General features: G+C 36.4%; 2 protein-coding genes across 2 annotated transcripts; both read left to right on the top strand.

The window, feature by feature from the left end:
• LOC123320994 lies at positions 1 to 14519 on the top strand. The gene is made up of 4 exons (XM_044908494.1): positions 1 to 948; positions 1008 to 2000; positions 13939 to 14283; positions 14494 to 14519. Exons 1-4 carry the CDS (start codon positions 246 to 248, stop codon positions 14517 to 14519), a joined length of 2067 nt encoding a protein of 688 aa, XP_044764429.1. The 5' UTR covers positions 1 to 245.
• A 977-nt stretch (positions 14520 to 15496) lies between these two features.
• Positions 15497 to 17917, top strand: LOC123320995. The gene is made up of 3 exons (XM_044908495.1): positions 15497 to 16326; positions 16469 to 17754; positions 17838 to 17917. The coding sequence occupies exons 1-3, from the start codon at positions 15497 to 15499 to the stop codon at positions 17915 to 17917; spliced, it is 2196 nt and encodes a 731-aa protein (XP_044764430.1).
• Positions 17918 to 18591: the final 674 nt, after the last annotated feature.

Below are 18591 nucleotides of genomic sequence, written 5' to 3' on the forward strand. Positions count from 1 at the left end.
ATCTCATAAGTGGTTTCTGATATACTTTGAGATTGGTCCGAAGTTTTCAACAAGACAGGTAATTATCCATTTTATCGTTGATATTCATTATTAGCCAATTTTTTGATTTTTTACCAAAATACGACAGTTTGAAAGTCAGGCATAAGATGGGCTACCATGAGACACGAATTTTGGGCCTCCTTGAGACGTGTCTCATGGTGGCCCATAAGTAAAGATTCCTATTGAATAAGTTTTTCGTTCAAGGCATGTCAAGAGGACGAAAAAGGAAATCTGACAAAGGCCTGTTCAGTGCAGACTCGATGAAACAGGCTGTCAAAGATGTAATTGTACATAACTTGAGTTTAAGGAAGGCAGCGGAGAAAAACAACGTTAAACACCAGACATTAGCTAGGTACGTTAAAAAAACACAAGATACTAAAGGTAATAAAGAAGAATTATCTTACCGCCCCCACTATGATACACGGAGAGTGTTTTCCGACGAACAGGAAAATATTCTGAAGGATTTCATTATCAAATGTAGCCAAATGTGCTACGGCAGGTCCACAAAAGATGTTAGACAGTTAGCTTATGAACTTGCCGTCCACAACAAAATTCATATCCCAAAGCAATGGATAGAGAATAAGACAGCGGGGGTGGACTGGTTACAGGGGTTCATGAAACGTCACCCAGAACTGAGTATTAGGCAACCAGAAGCCTGCAGCCTTTCTAGAGCTACATCCTTCAATCGCAACAACGTCGAGCAGTTTTTTCGAAACTTAGAAGATGTATTGAAGCGCTACAATGGTTTTGCCGCTGGAACTCGTGTCTATAATCTGGACGAGACCTCCACAACCACAGTCCAAAAATCCTCAAGGATTTTAGCGAAAAAAGGAGTGAAGCAAATAAACAAGGTGACTAGTGGAGAACGTGGATTATTGGTAACCACCTGCTGCATTATAAGTTCTGCAGGTACAGTGTTTGGTTTATTGAGTTAATAATTTTTTTATGCATATCTATGTCTCTTTTAGGAAATGCTTTACCACCAGCTATGATCTTTCCCAGGGTTAATTTCAAGCCTCACATGTTACACGGAGCTCCATCAGGAACCTTAGGCCTCGCTACCCCATCGGGTTGGATGAATTCTGAGCTTTTCGTATCTGTTATTAAGCACTTTATTTTTCACTCTGGCAGTTCAAAGTTGAATCCAACCTTGCTACTGTTCGATAATCATGAAAGTCACCTTTCAATTGAAACCCTGAACCTGGCTAAAGACAACGGAGTTGTTATTTTAACACTGCCGCCCCATTGTTCTAATAAACTACAACCATTGGATGTATCAGTATTTGGGCCATTCAAGACCTATTATAACAGTGCATTGGACTCATGGATGATGACAAATCCTGGAATTCCAGTTACAATATTCCAGATTGCCGAGTGCGTTGGATATGCGTTTGACAAATCCATGACCCCTAACAACATCAAAGCAGGTTTCGAAAAATGTGGCATTGTGCCATTTGATAGCCACGTTTTTGGAGATGGCGATTTCCGAATGAGCAGCGTCACTGATAGGGAGGAACCTTCAAAAACAAGCCAAGGAGAAATTACTGTTGAAACACCTACTGACAAAAGCGAAGTTTTAGAAGCTCATACAGGCAATAAGGAAATTGAATTATTAAACAGAACTCCTGAAAAAAATACTTCAGAAGCGATTAACTTTAAATCCCCGGAAGAACTATTTGGATATCCAAAAGCCAAACCAAGAAAAACCTCTAATCCCAGAAAGAGGGGTAAAAGTATTATAGCTACTGATACACCCGAGAAATTAGAAATTGAAAATAAATTTTTGGAGAAGAAGCGGAAGGAGTCACTTAGAATGGCCAAGAGAACCAAGCGAATGTTGGTCCATTTGCCAATAGCTAAAAAAAATCGACAATATGCTTCGTCATCTGAAAGTGAACATAGCTCATTCATTTCTGATTCCTCAGACGCAGAGTCGTTTGATGAGTTAAATATGAACGGAAGTAAGGACAATCTCAACCCAGATATCAACTCCTATGTCTTGGTTGAGTTTCATGACAAAAAGTCTGTTTTCTTTGTGGGTAAAATCATAGATATCATTGAGGATGATTTCAAAGTAAGTTTTTTGAGGCATAGTGTCAAACAAAAAAACTGTTTTATTTATCCCGCTGTAGAAGATATTTCTTTTGTAAAGAAAACCGATATCAAATGTTTGCTTTCTGCAAGTAGCCAAGTGGCTGGAACGAAACGGCAGCAATCTTACATAAATTTTGGAGTTAAATTCGACGGAATCGAAATCCGTTAGTGCCATTTTTTGTTTGAAGCTCAGTATATATTGTTATTTAGTTATATTGATCATAAAGTTGTGTGATACTATTTTATAAACGTTTGTTTTTTGTTTTTATGTTGCTAAAAAAATTAAATTGAAATTTTTTTCGCCAAAAAAGTAGAAATTGTCTCACTGTGGCCCACCCTCCCCTACCAGTTATACCACCCCAGTTCCAATCTAAGCTAGACAACATCTTTTTGATCAATTTATTTCATTCTTCAGATTTGAAAGATTTTGGAAGCAAAAAAATATTTGGTAAAGTAATTGATTCATGTAATAATTTATCTAGAAATGGATTAAATATATGCAATAGTCAGGGATCTGTTAAAGTTTATTTTTGTCTTGCACTTTTGCAAGGTGACAACTTGGGCTTACAGACTTTGTTAGGGATGACCAAATCATTTAGAGCGAAATATTTCTGTAGGTTCTGTAAGACATCAAGAGATGGAACATCATCTCAGCTCCACCAATTAGACAAATCACTTCGGAACCCATCTAATTATAATACTAATCTGGCTCTCGAAAATCTGTCAGAAACTGGTATAAAAGAGAAATGTATATGGAACGAAGTGATGTATTTTCATTGCACGACAAATTTTGTTGTAGATATTGCACATGATTTTTTTGAAGGTGTGGCCATGTTCGATTTAGCTGAAATTTTTTATAGATTTGCCTTCGTGGACAAACGAATGATGATTTGAATTCCCGTTTGAAGTATTTCGATTATGGACATCACAATATTAACAAACCTACTATGATATCATTTGAAAGGAAAAAAAATTAGAATGTCTTGCTCAGAAATGAAAACTTTGGTTCTTACTGCAGGAGTTATGTTTGGGGATACTATTCCTGAGAAAAATGAATTGTGGGAGATATATTTACTGCTTAGACAGATTTTGAATATTGTTGAATATATTTACGGCATGCAGACAATTATTGAATTCTGAAAAAGTACACCTCCGGGCAGGATTCGAACCCGCGCCCCTCCTGATTACCGGTCAAGTGCTCTACCCAACTAAGCCACCAGAGGTCACGGTTTCCATCTGCGTTGACGGACCTATACTGAATCAGAATCCATGTTAGTACGGGTCTCCTTGCGAACGTTTTATTGTTCGCAAGGGTTAGAGATTGTTAGAAGGTGGTAAGGGAACAACATTCACTTTCAGTGATCATCAAGATCCTTTTTACCCATTTCCCATGGCATCGTCGACATTTAGCGACATCTGTAGGGAGCGGATGCGGATTCTCCGACCACTGAACAGAATAAGCCGAAATTTTTAAATTGAGTAATGGAATTAATGTCTGGAATTAAATATCAATGAATATATTAACGGCATGCAGACAATTATTGAATTCTGAAAAAGTACACCTCCGGGCAGGATTCGAACCCGCGCCCCTCCTGATTACCGGTCAAGTGCTCTACCCAACTAAGCCACCAGAGGTCACGGTTTCCATCTGCGTTGACGGACCTATACTGAATCAGAATCCATGTTAGTACGGGTCTCCTTGCGAACGTTTTATTGTTCGCAAGGGTTAGAGATTGTTAGAAGGTGGTAAGGGAACAACATTCACTTTCAGTGATCATCAAGATCCTTTTTACCCATTTCCCATGGCATCGTCGACATTTAGCGACATCTGTAGGGAGCGGATGCGGATTCTCCGACCACTGAACAGAATAAGCCGAAATTTTTAAATTGAGTACTAACAATCTCTAACCCTTGCGAACAATAAAACGTTCGCAAGGAGACCCGTACTAACATGGATTCTGATTCAGTATAGGTCCGTCAACGCAGATGGAAACCGTGACCTCTGGTGGCTTAGTTGGGTAGAGCACTTGACCGGTAATCAGGAGGGGCGCGGGTTCGAATCCTGCCCGGAGGTGTACTTTTTCAGAATTCAATAATTGTCTGCATGCCGTTAATATATTCATTGATATTTAATTCCAGACATTAATTCCATTACTCAATTTAAAAATTTCGGCTTATTCTGTTCAGTGGTCGGAGAATCCGCATCCGCTCCCTACAGATGTCGCTAAATGTCGACGATGCCATGGGAAATGGGTAAAAAGGATCTTGATGATCACTGAAAGTGAATGTTGTTCCCTTACCACCTTCTAACAATCTCTAACCCTTGCGAACAATAAAACGTTCGCAAGGAGACCCGTACTAACATGGATTCTGATTCAGTATAGGTCCGTCAACGCAGATGGAAACCGTGACCTCTGGTGGCTTAGTTGGGTAGAGCACTTGACCGGTAATCAGGAGGGGCGCGGGTTCGAATCCTGCCCGGAGGTGTACTTTTTCAGAATTCAATAATTGTCTGCATGCCGTTAATATATTCATTGATATTTAATTCCAGACATTAATTCCATTACTCAATTTAAAAATTTCGGCTTATTCTGTTCAGTGGTCGGAGAATCCGCATCCGCTCCCTACAGATGTCGCTAAATGTCGACGATGCCATGGGAAATGGGTAAAAAGGATCTTGATGATCACTGAAAGTGAATGTTGTTCCCTTACCACCTTCTAACAATCTCTAACCCTTGCGAACAATAAAACGTTCGCAAGGAGACCCGTACTAACATGGATTCTGATTCAGTATAGGTCCGTCAACGCAGATGGAAACCGTGACCTCTGGTGGCTTAGTTGGGTAGAGCACTTGACCGGTAATCAGGAGGGGCGCGGGTTCGAATCCTGCCCGGAGGTGTACTTTTTCAGAATTCAATAATTGTCTGCATGCCGTTAATATATTCATTGATATTTAATTCCAGACATTAATTCCATTACTCAATTTGAATATTGTTTTATCGGAATATGTTACAGTCGAAAAGTGTTCTTTACTGAAGAAAAAGATAGCTGAGCATCATTCTTTATATATGAAGCTTTTTAAACTACATCTTAAGCCTAAACATCATATTTTGATTCATTATCCATTTATAATGGAAAAAATTGGTCCTGTAGTTAACTTATCATCCCTTAAATATGAAAGTAAGCATCGAGAATTCAAACATTTTGCTAATGTGATTTCATCTAGGGTCAACATTACAAAATCTCTTGCTATCAAGCATCAGCTGAATTTGAATTCAAGATTTGTGTCTGGAATAGGATTCGAAAATCTAATTTCTTTCAATGGTGCCTTTCAATGTGATCATATTGATGCAGCCTCTCTCATTGATGAATTCGAGAAAATTTGTATCTCTTCAGGCGTGAATCATGTAAATTTTCAAAATTGTGCCAAATTGGAGAAGATTACAGTAGGAAATTATACATATCATAACGGAGATATTATTTTGTTAGAAAATACTGATATTCCTCTTTTTGGCAGAATTGTATTCATTCTCACAAACAGAAATAACAAAATTTGTTTCATTTATCATGACGTGAAAACTATCTCATTTAATAGGCATTTTTTTTCTCACGAAGTTCTGTTCACCACAAAAAAAAAGTGCATCCTTTTAGAGAAAGTTATATTCACTTCTCATATCATATTGAAAAAAGTGAATGGAAAAAACATGCTGACCAAGCTATGAATATTCAAATTCTGCGGACATAAATTTAATTTCTGAATCCAGTTGCTCAAAATCTTTATGATGAAACTGATTATTTATTGATATGGTAGTACATATAGGAATTTAATGTGATGTCTTGAGGCTGTTATGAAAAGCGTTTTTTTATTATAAGATACTTTTTTAATGAACTGTGATTTTTAGAATATTTTAGGATACCTTTATTTCAGTTTTGCCTAATGGATTGTGTTAAAAGGAGATTTTTGTTGATTGAAATGAAATATTTATTTATTCAAGCATATGCGAAGGATTTTTATTTTCTGTTTTCTTATACTTCATGACTTAAATACACTTATTTTTACTTTATTGTAGAACATATTTTTTTTTACCTCAGGCAGTGTAAAGAGAAATTTTTTGTCCTAATAAATTTTTATTTTATTATGTCGTGTTTTTTTTCTCTTCATAAACCATTAACGGATTGGTACTCTAATTAAACATGGTATATAAAAAAAATAGATGACTCTCATTCAATTGATACTATTTTGAAGTTATTATCGCTTATATACATATGTAATATATATAAAGAATATCCTAGCATTCATTCACTATTATGGTGCGCACCCATTCTGGTATTACAGAAAACTTTTTCATTTGATTCAAATTTGCTGCAGTTTCTAAACAGGAACTCTGGAAAAAAATTGTTATCTCTATTCTGGCTGCAGCAAATCTGATTCCAATGAGGAAGTATGCACTAAATATATCAGAATTGATGTGCACCATAGATAAAAAGTTTATTTGTTATTTTGAAAAGTTTTTCTGGTGTAAGTGAACAGATCATTTATGGTAGATAAACCATTCATGTGCTGCAAGTAAACAGTTCATCTTCTATTAGCTAGAAGTCTATAAGCCCCACTTAACATTTTTTCTGGCTCAAGTGGACCCATCATCTGTTGTAGAAAAACAATTTATTTTTCACAGGTGAAAAATTTATCTGCCTTAAGAATAAAGTTCATCTTTTCAAATGAATAATTTATCTATCGTTAGTGTACACTTCACTTATGGTAGGTGAAAAGTTTATCCTCCTTGAGTAAAAAGTTATTTGCCATAATTATTCTGCTGTATATGGCGTGAGAAACTTTTTATTTAGGGGAAATTATCAAGTGGTCTATTGTAGTTGATTAAATTTAAGCATAAAAACCATTTGTCCCAAATGAAAAGCTTCAGGTACACTCGTTTATACACCTCTATTTCTCTGTGTTCTTGTGATATATACAAGTACATTTTTTATATGGGGTGATCAAAATTTTATCTGACAGAAGCAAACATTTTTCTCAGTGAAGCATTCATTAAATGTATAAAAAATTATACAGGCTATTCATCATGTACTAAGTGTATATTGAAAACCGTGTATGTTTTCCCAATGCGATGAAAATGTTAGCTTAATAACAGACTCAGATTTTAGGTCCAAATTAGATGAAAACCACCAAAATGGCACTTCAATAATTGAGAAAATTCCAGGAATAGACTTGGTTCAAAGTTTTCCTTTGGCCTATATGCACCTTGTTTGTTTAGGAGTGGTAAAAAAATTATTATTGCACTGGTGTTGTGACAAACCATCAACAAAAGTATGCTTCCAAAAAATGCATGCTGTTTCTTCCTTTTTGTGTTAATAATTGTCCCCATATATTCCAAAGGAATTCAACAGGAAACAAGTTTGGGTGAAATTAAATGGTGGAAAGCAACAGAGCTTCGCCAGTTCCTTTTCTATAGAGGACCTTAAGTCTTGAAAAAGAATATCAGCAAAAACAGAAACACTAATTTTTTAGCGTTTTGTCTCAGCCACGACTTATATCAGATAAAATAGAATATGCTTATGAACTTTTGAAATACTTTGTAAAAATTTTCCAAAGTATTGTATGGATCTGAAAATGTAACCCATAACGTGCACAATATTTTGCATTTAACATTGGATGTAAAAAATCATGGGACATTTGATAATTTCAGTGCATTTCCATTTGAGAATGTTTCACTGTTGTCGTTTGAAAAATATCAGATAAAATAGAATATGCTTATGAACTTTTGAAATACTTTGTAAAAACTTTCAAAATATTGAATGGATCTGAAAATGTAACCCATATCGAGCACAATATTTTGCATTTAACATTGGATGTAAAAAATCATGAGAGATTTAAATATTTCAGTGCATTTCCATTTGAGAATGTTTCACTGTTGTCGTTTGAAAAATGGTAGTATAATCACTGTTCAAAATATAGTTTTATTTCAAGATAAATAGAGGCTCCGTCAGAAAGACCGTATGTTTTTCAAAAATTTGTTACTTCGAGAGGAAAAGGTGGTGGGGATGGGTGTGTTGGATAGAGGAAGAGGTGCTGTTTCAGTTTTCAACATGGTCTGTAACTTCGAGCATCGCGTGTTTGTACGTCGGTACTTCCAAACTAGCCCTAAGGGTCCTTTCGCACCAAGCCAGTCCAGTCCAGTCGATTCAAGTCAAGTCGGACGCTTCAGGATAGGAATCATTAACTTACCGTTAAAAACAAATGCTATGTGAAATTTACTTTCACACTAGGCGCGTCGCGTCAAGTCCAATCACGTCAAGACTTGTTAAGACTGATTGCGACTCAGCCGGTTGAATATTTTTATGCCAGTCGTGACAGTCGCTTGTACATGTACAATGGATGTGGGGGCATTAATTGTGTTGGTGCAAGGAAACGAGCCAATATATGATCCTAAACACCCAAAGCACAGAGACGGGTGTGAAGGCAGCAACGGTTTCCAGCAACGGTTTTTTCATTTTCGCTTTTACCATACAGAATGTAAAAATACCCTCTGAAGTTGAAATATCTTGATACAGTAAAAAGTGTGAAAAAAAAAGCCGTTGCTCGGTGTTTTTTGATACAAATGGGTTATTAAGAACATTATAAACACAGTCTATAGGGTGAAATAATTTGTGCATCGAAAACTACCCCCACCAACCCCCCGAAATTGAACTATCTTGATACACAGTGAAAAAAACCCCGTTGCTCGGAGTTTTTTGATGGAAATGGGTTGTTACCCACATACTGAACACGATCTATAGGGTGAAATAATTTGTGCATCAAAAACTACCCCCCTCCAACCTTCCGAACTTGAACTAACTTGATAGAGTAAAAAGTGTAAAAAAAAAACCGTTGCTCGGAGTTTTTTGATGGAAATGGGTTGTTCCCAACATACTAAACACGACTTATAGGGTAAAATAATTTGTGCATCAAAAACTACCCCTCCTTCAACCCTCTGATGTTGAACTATCTTGATGCAGTAACAAGTGTAAAAAAAACCGTTGCTCGGTGTTTTTTGATGGAAATGCGTTGTTTGCATTATACTGAACACGACCTATAGGGTGAAATAATTTGTGCATCAAAAACTACCCCCCTCCAACCCTCCGAACTTGAACTGACTTGATAGAGTAAAAAGTGTAAAAAAAAACCGTTGCTCGGAGTTTTTTGATGGAAATGGGTTGTTCCCAACACACTACACACGACTTATAGGGTAAAATAATTTCTGGAATGGGTTGTTATCAACATGCTAAATACGATCTATAGAGTGAAATAATTTGTGCATCAAAAACTACCCCCCTCCAACCCTCTGAAATTAAAATATCTTGATACAGTAAAAAGTGTAAAAAAAAAGCCGTTGCTCGGTGTTTTTTGATGGAAATGAGTTGTTTGCATTATACTGAACACGACCTATTGGGTGAAATAATTTGTGCTTCAAAAACTACCCCTCCACCAACCCTCTGAAGTTGAACTAACTTGATACAGTGAAGGTGTAAAAAAAAACCGTTGCTCCGTATTTTTTGATGGAAATGGGTTGTTACCAACATACTGAACACGATCTAAAGGGTGATATAATTTGTGCATCAAAAACTACCCCTCCGCCAACCCTCTGAAGTTGAACTAACTTGATACAGTAAAAAGTGTGAAAAAAAACCGTTGCTCGGTGTTTTTTGATGGAAATCGGTTGTTACCAACATACTTGACACGAACTATAGGGTGAAATAATTTGTGCATTAAAAACTACCCCCCCTTCAACCCTCTGAACTTGAACTAACTTGATAAGGTAAATGTTGAAGTATATTTTATTCAAAATAAAGTTTAAATAAAGTTTTACAATATTATTATTGACAAATTGATTGACACCTTATTTTTTATTGACAAGTCCTATGTATTTTGATATTAAATGAAATATATAATTATCATAGAACCAAAATAAACGAATGCTTGCTGAAAAACCTTTCCAGCTTCAACAGTAAAAAGTGTGAAAAAAACCCGTTGCTCGGAGTTTTTTGATGGAAATCGGTTGTTACCATCATACTAAACACGATTTATAGGGTGAAATAATTTGTGCATCAAAAACTACCCCTCCTCCAACCCTCTGAAGTTGAACTAACTTGATACAGTAAAAGTGTGATGCACAAATTATTTCACCCATATAAGTCGTGTTTAGTATGTTGGTAACAACCGATTTCCATAAGAAACTCTGAGCGACGAGTTTTTTCCACAATTTTACTGTATTAAGTTAGTTCAACTTCAGAAGGTTGGCGGAGGGGTAGTTTTTGATGCACAAATTATTTCACCCTATAGATCGTGTTCAGTATGTGGGTAACAACCCATTTCCATCAAAAAACCCCGAGCAACGGGTTTTTTTCACACTTTTTACTATGTCAAGATATTTCAACTTCAGAGGCTTGGAGGGGGTAGTTTGTGATGCACAAATTGTTTCACCCTATAGATCGTGTTCAGTATGTTGGTAACAACCCATTTCCATCAAAAAACACCGAGCAACGGCTTTTTTTCACACTTTTTACTGTATCAAGATATTTCAACTTCAGAGGGTTGGAGGGGGGTAGTTTTTGATGCACAAATTATTTCACCCTATAGATTGTGTTTAGTATGTTGGTAACCAACGATTTCCATCGAAAAACTCCGAGCAACGGTTTTTTTTACACTTTTTACCCTATCAAGTTAGTTCAAGTTCAGAGGGTTGGAGAGGGGTCGTTTTTGATGCACAAATTATTTAACCCTATAGATCGTGTTCAGTATGTGGGTAACAACCATTTCCATCAAAAAACCTCGAGCAACGGTTTTTTTTTCACACTTTTTACTGTATCAAGATATTTCAACTTCAGAGGGTTGGAGGGGGGAAGTTTTTGATGCACAAATTATTTCACCATATATATCGTGTTTAGTATGTTGGTAACAACCGATTTCCATAAAAAAACTCCCAGCAATGGGTTTTTTTCACACTTTTTACTGTATCAAGTTAGTTCAATTTCAGAGGGTAGGGGGAGGGGTAGTTTTTGATGCACAAATTATTTCACCCTATAGGTCGTGTTCAGTATAATGCAAACAACCCATTTCCATCAAAAAACACCGAGCAACGGTTTTTTTTTCACACTGTTTACTGTATCAAGATATTTTAACTTCAGAGTGTTGGAGGGGGGTAGTTTTTGATGCACAAATTATTTCACTCTATTGATCGAATTAAGCATGTTGGTAACAACCCATTCCCATCAAAAAACAGCGAGCAACGATTTTTTTTACACTTTTTACTGTATCAAGATATTTTAACTTCAGAGGGTTGGAGGGGGATAGTTTTTGATGCACAAATTATTTCACACTATAGATCGTATTTAGTATGTTGGTAACAACCCATTTCCATCATAAAACACAGAGCAACGGTTTTTTTTACACTTGTTACTGCATTAAGATAGTTCAACATCAGAGGGTTGAAGGAGGGGTAGTTTTTGATGCACAAATTATTTCACCCTATAGATCGTGTTCAGTATGTGGGAAACAACCCATTTCCATCAAAAAACCCCGAGCAACGGTTTTTTTTCACACTTTTTACTGTATCAAGATATTTCAACTTCAGAGGGTTGGAGGGGGGTAGTTTTTGATGCACAAATTATTTCACCCTACAGGTCCTACATTTCCATCAAAAAACACCGAGCAACGTTTTTTTTCACACTTTTTACTGTATCAAGTTAGTTCAATTTCAGAGGGTTGGAGGAGGGGTAGTTTTTGATGCACAAATTATTTCACCCTACAGATCGTGTTCAGTATGTTGGTAAAAACCCATTTCCATCAAAAAACACCGAGCAACGGTTTTTTTTTCACACTTTTTACTGTATCAAGATATTTTAACTTCAGAGGGTTGGAGGGGGGTAGTCTTTGATGCACGAATTATTTCACCCTATATATCGTATTAAGTATGTTGGTAACAACCCATTTCCATAAAAAAACACCGAGCAACGGTTTTTTTTTCACACTTTTTACTGTATCAAGATATTTTAATTTCAGAGGGTTGGAGGGGGGTAGTTTTTGATGCACAAATTATTTCACCCTATAGATCGTATTTAATATGTTGGTAACAACCCATTTCCATCAAAAAACACCGAGCAACGGTTTTTTTTACACTTGTTACTGCATCAAGATAGTTCAACATCAGAGGGTTGAAGGAGGGATAGTTTTTGATGCACAAATTATTTTACCCTATAAGTCGTGTTTAGTATGTTGGGAACAACCCATTTCCATCAAAAAACTCCGAGCAACGGTTTTTTTTTTTTACACTTTTTACTCTATCAAGTTAGTTCAAGTTCGGAGGGCTGGAGGGGGGTAGTTTTTGATGCACAAATTATTTCACCCTATAGATCGTGTTCAGTATGTGGGTAACAACCCATTTCCATCAAAAAACCCCGAGCAACGGGGTGTATCAAGATAGTTCAATTTCGGGGGGTTGGTGGGGGTAGTTTTCGATGCACAAATTATTTCACCCTATAGACTGTGTTTATAATGTTCTTAATAACCCATTTGTATCAAAAAACCCCGAAAAACGGGTATTTTTACATTCTGTATGGTAAAAGCGAGAATGAAAAAACCGTTGCTGCCTTCACACCCGTAGCACAGAGATCGGGATTTTATTGCTGCTATATGGAGGCATAGCCAGAAAATTAAACACAACTGGTAAGTAAATTGGTATTTATTAATATATGTTTTTATGAAAGGTATAAGTATACAAATCTCAAAAGTCTATATAACATCTCGACATTTCTCGTTTTGCCATGGTACCGAACCTCCTGGAGAAATAAAATACTCTGTTAATTTTTCTCGGATCTGCATCGCTTTTGTATTTGCCCTGTGTATACTTGTAGGTCTCAAGGACTGAAGTTCAAGATTAATTGAGTTTTGTTCCAAAAACTCTGTTTCCAGAATCTTGTCACTTTCATTTCGAGTTTGGCGTATAAAATTGTGTAATACGCAAGCACTTTTGATTAGGTTTTCTGTTAATTGAACATCCGTTTCTATAGCTTTTTGAAACATACCGAATTTCTTAGTTAATATGCCAAAAGCACGTTCTTCGTGCTCTGGATAAACGATAATTAAATATTCTATTGGCAAAATTTAAGTGGCGACGAGCATAAGGGCGCATAAGGTTTTCACTCAAAGGAAAAGCCTCATCGCCTACAAAGTAGAAAGGTATATTAAGGTCTATATTAGAAATGTTTTCGGAGCTAGATATATTCAGTGCGTGTGCCTTAAATGCTCTGCCCATTGTAGATTCTGAGAAAACTGTGCTATCACTGTCTCTACCATAGGCTCCTACGTCGATTAAAATGAAATTGCTGTTTGCATCGGCGACAGCCATTAAAACTGCAGAATGAAAATGTTGTAAAACTGGGAACCAGCGTTTGGCGGACATTTTATTCGGCAGTGTTTACCGTCGATGCTCCTGATACAGTTCGGCATTTGGCAAATTGTGCGAAATGATTGACTAATGTCTATCCATTTTTCTGCTGTAGGCACAGGCATATATAATGGTTGCAAAAGAGTCCCAACTACTTCAGCCAGTTCTTTCACTATATAATGAATTGTACTGATTCCCACCCGAAAAGTGTAGCTGAGGGATGTGAATGATTCTCCTGTTGCGAGATATCTAAAAAAGAAATCGACGTCATTTATTCAACTAGTTGCTGTTTAAATAAAATAGATAACTCTTTATTGAAATAATTGTCTGTTAAAATCAACAATTGTACTCCTGATTATTGTTTCAGAAGCAGAAGTCAAGGCAAAATGGCAAAATTTAAGAAGCAATTATATGAGGGAAAAGCGGAAGCTGAAAAATATCCCTTCTGGGGCCGATGCAAAAAGGGCGAAAATTACATGGCCGTACTTCAAGTCACTGTGGTTTCTCGATCCACCATTGAAACATAAAGCAACTTCAGGAAACGTTCCAGAATCCGCCAATTTCAATACTAGTGAAATTGCTGAGGATAACACAGAATTTGATTATGAGCTGCAAGAAGAAAGCCAAGAGTCGCTTCAAGAAGAAGGGGACTCTCATCAACAAAGAATTATTCAGTCAAAGGGAGTTGAAAATAATATGCAAGATTTTCAACGTGAGTCTCAGAGGGACCATCAGAGGGGGTATCAAGATATTCTTTCGCCAAGTTGTTCTACACGTTCTGATGACTTGCTACTTCGAGGGAAAAAACGAAAAAAAAAGCTGACATCGAAAATGAAATAGATAGGGAATACCTTAAGCACCTAAGTGCAATTGCTGATAAGGCGAACGATGACAAAGACCCTGATTTATTGTTTCTCCGCAGCTTACTCCCATCGATCAAACAATTGAACTCTCTCCAAAATTTACAATTTAAAGGTGAAGTGATAAATTTATTTCAAAAAAAGTTAAGTTCCAATACAAATACATACACTATTTAATGCCGTTTCTACTTTGCCTCATTATTCCATTGGTAATGAATATTCGGTAGGACAGGGTAATGAGGATGATTCTGTGGACTCTTATGTACTTCAGAACTTGTAGATGGTTACCTATAGTTCATGTATGATTATTGTTCAGAATCTCATTTTATTTTTTTTTCTTGTAACATTATACGTTTTCATAAGAATCAGCATGAAATAATTATCTCACCTGAGGAAAACGGCTAGTCGTTCTTCTGGTGAAATGGCAGCTCTATAGTTGGCATTCTCTTTTCGAATACACTCAGCAATCAAATTTCTTAGTTGCAGAAACAATTCCGGGCTCATACGAAAGTAATTATAATTTTTTTTTGGATTATCCAGTAAGTCCTGAAATAAATGATTGAAAGAATCGAACAGTGGTCTTCTTGTGTGTATTGGATGAACCCAATACAAATGTCTTTTCTTCATACGCCTTCTTCTGTGTAACCGCCGTAAAATTATCGCCCGAAGTAGTGCATCCATCGTGATACAGATTCCGCAGAATACTGACGCTTGACGCTACTTGATGCGACCAGTGCGAAAGCAAATTTTGACGTGACTTGACTTGAAAAGACTTGACTGGATGCGACTAAACTGGACTGGCTTGGTGCGAAAGGACCCTTAGATGAAGAAACGACTACTGTGAATTCAGAGCGTTACATTCACATGCTGAACAACTTTCTTTTCTCTACCAGAGAAATGTAGAGAAGACCGCCGAATTCCTAAAGTACATAAACAAAGGATTGATATTTGAAGCAACTGACATGCTTATACTTATACTCATTAGACAAAACTGCATCATGAAAGAAGACACATCCTATTGCACTTTCGCCATAAACGTCTGAACAAATATTCCAATTCCAAAATATGGCGCCGACTAGTACGGTTGACAAAAGTGAAGCTCTCACAACGGAGCTGAATAAAATTAATAAAAGTATATTGATCGACATTTTGGTGCAGCGATCAGTGCCGGATAGTGTTACCAATAAAGTAGTTAAAAAATTTTTCGAAAAGTTCTTCGAGGAAACGAGCAAACACGAAACCTCCTCTCGCCCGGTTGGTGACGTGCCTGTTCTAACAAATGAGTGGCGGATGAATATGGAAAATGAGCATCTGACGAAACAATTTGAATTGTGCCAGCAACTAAATCATGAGTTGAATAAAAGAATCAAGGATCAAGAGCTTATAATCAAACTCTCACAAAACAGTGATTTGAAAGGTAATTCTAATCTAAGTCCAAATTCTGATAACAATGTTGATCCACCTCCTACAAAAAACATAAACAACATTGCTACTGTGGATATTCCTTCTCAAGTAATAAATATCCGTGATGGCCTTGACCCTGAGATGAGTAGTTCATCTGGAAATGCGGCCATGCGCATGAATATAAACAAATTTGAATCTAGGGGATCTAATCGGCGTAGTCCTGATGTACCGATTCAACTGATGTCAAATTCTGACAAGTATGTCAGGGTGGAACCTGATATGACACACTCTGACATTTCAGGGTTAAAAACAAGAACAAAAGTAAACAATAATAAACTTTTTACTGGTAAAGCCTCAGTTTCAAACTCTAAAATGAAAGGAGCTCCAAAGTTTATCAATATCTACGTTGGTAGAATTCTTGGAAATGTTAGTGAGGAGGATATGGAAGAATTTCTCATGTCTACTTGGCCTGATATTATTATAAAGTGTTCCAAATTAGCCAATAAGGGTAAAAACAGTAGCTTCAAAATAAGTTTTGACTTATCACATAGACAGAGCGTGTTGGATGAGACTAAATGGCCTAGTGGAGTTTTACTTAAGCAATTTTTTCGACCCAAAAACACGAGAGAAAACTCAATCACTACTCAAGAACGAAAAAATAACTCTGTGTCATTTAAATGCTAGGGGTGTTGCTGGAAAAGAATCCTTTTTTGAAATGCTACTTCATATTTACGAAAATACTCAAGTTATGTCAATAACCGAGCACTGGCTGAGTCAGGAAGAAGCTGAAGTTTTTTCGCTAGAGGGATGGCAGCTGGCTCACAGCTACAACCGTAAACATTTTAAGAGGGGTGGTGTTTTAACATTGTGTCGTTCCCATTCACCTTTTGTTTGTCTAGATGAGGTAAATAATTTATCTCTAGATTTACATTGTGAAATTTCTGCAATAAAGCTATTACAGTATGATTTGATATTGATTTCAATTTATAGAGCACCTAAGAGTGATTTTCATATGTTCTTTGATAACCTTGAAAAGATTTTTGGAATACTTAGTACTACACAGTGCAGAGTTGCATTCCTTGGGGATTTCAATCTACTTTTTAACTCTCCTGACAAGAATTGTAAATCTTTTTGTGATATTATGAATTGTAACGGTTTTGTTCGTACCATTTTTGAGCCAACTAGGGGGCCGAACTGTATTGATAACATATTTATAAATTTTGGTGGGGACTCTGGTGGTTATTTTTCCAGGGTGGTGGAGTTCGAATTTTCCGATCATCGTGCCCAGTTGCTGGAGGTGAACATTCCGGCGGGAATGGTGGATGATACCTTGGTGAAGTCTTTTCGACCCTTGACTGAAGAGGGTATGTTTTCTTTTCATAATGTGTTGTCTTCTCTCTCATGGATTTTTTTGTATGATGGCGGTGGTACCGTTAATGACCGTTTTGGTGTGTTCGTTGATGTCATTACCGATGCATTCCAATTGTGTTTTCCTTTCAGGATGATGAAATCTAGGGGCAAGGATGGGGGTGTACGCTGGTTCACACGTGAACTAAAGAGTATGCGCGATGACCTACATTTGCTAAATGATATGTATTCCCACTTTCGAACTGATGAGTTAAAAAGAGCTCGTAATAATTTTAGGTTAAAATATAAGCGAAGAGTGAAACAGGTCAGGATTGAGGCTAATGATAATATTATCAAAAATTCTAATAATGTTGCTAGGACTATGTGGTCGCTGATAGGGAGTAAAAATGATTCGCGAAATGGAAACAGTCTGAACTTTTCTTCAGATGAGTTCAATAGCTTTTTCGCATCCGCTGCCCATGAAACTTTGAAAGATCTGGGTGATCAGGTTTTCGACCCTGTAGGTATAATTCCTGTGGTGGAGAATACTGCTTTTTCCTTCTCGGAAGGATGTTGGAAGCCTCACCCATTTGATAACTACCAGTGGCCGAGAATCTTAATGCAATATGTATTTGAAAATTTGAAAAATTTACAGGGTGTCCCAAGATGTTGGATACAGTCAATATCTCGGCTCTCAGACAAGATAGAAAGTTCAAACAAAAAGTTTTAACTTAATGGAATCAGGAACTATAATCAGAATACGTCATTAATTTTTTTTTTAATTACCATCCCTAAAATCTACTCCCAAATAATTTTTTCAAATTGCACCCTTATATTTTTTCAACTCTAAACGATTCCCCAGTAAAGAAAAAAATATGTTAAAACAATTTTTCATTTTCTTACGCAAATTCAATCCTTTAAAATTATAATTATAAATTCTGGCATATCCACCATTTTTGCGATTTATAATAAATAAATATAAAAAAAATAAAAATATTTCATCATGATGAAATATTTTTAGTGCCCCAAGGCACTCAATACAGACAATAAAAAAAATTATAGTAATACGAAAATTTCAAATTCTATGGTGGTAACTTTGTTTTAGTTCGACATCTAATTCAATTTGATTTTTTTAACGTGTTTTTCTTTTCCTTCTATTAGGGAATCGTTTAGAGTGAACAAGTGAACAGAATGTAAGGATACAATTTAAATTTTTCTTTTACTAGGGAATCGTTTAGAGTGAAAAAATTTTAAATTATAAGGGTGCAATTTAAAACAAAGGGGGGTTGTTTTTAGAGGGGTGGTGATTAGAAACAAAATTTCATCGAAGGATTGTGTTAGAGCACATTTATTCGGAATTAGAGATTTATTCGGAATATTATGAATGCGAGCTCAAGGAATTCCTTCAT

The sequence above is a fragment of the Coccinella septempunctata genome, chromosome 9 (assembly GCF_907165205.1).
Source record: "Coccinella septempunctata chromosome 9, icCocSept1.1, whole genome shotgun sequence".
NCBI classification, from domain to species: Eukaryota; Metazoa; Arthropoda; class Insecta; order Coleoptera; family Coccinellidae; genus Coccinella; species Coccinella septempunctata.

Coding starts and splice junctions, on each gene's coding strand:
- LOC123320994 (XM_044908494.1), top strand. CDS start 246: ATGTCAAGAGGACGAAAAAGGAAATCTGACAAAGGCCTGTTCAGTGCA. Junction 949..1,007: donor CTGCATTATAAGTTCTGCAG/GTACAGTGTTTG, acceptor TGTCTCTTTTAG/GAAATGCTTTACCACCAGCT. Junction 2,001..13,938: donor TGAGTTAAATATGAACGGAA/GTAAGGACAATC, acceptor TTATTGTTTCAG/AAGCAGAAGTCAAGGCAAAA.
- LOC123320995 (XM_044908495.1), top strand. CDS start 15,497: ATGGCGCCGACTAGTACGGTTGACAAAAGTGAAGCTCTCACAACGGAG. Junction 16,327..16,468: donor GATATTATTATAAAGTGTTC/CAAATTAGCCAA, acceptor ACGAGAGAAAAC/TCAATCACTACTCAAGAACG. Junction 17,755..17,837: donor TTTTTCCTTCTCGGAAGGAT/GTTGGAAGCCTC, acceptor AAAAATTTACAG/GGTGTCCCAAGATGTTGGAT.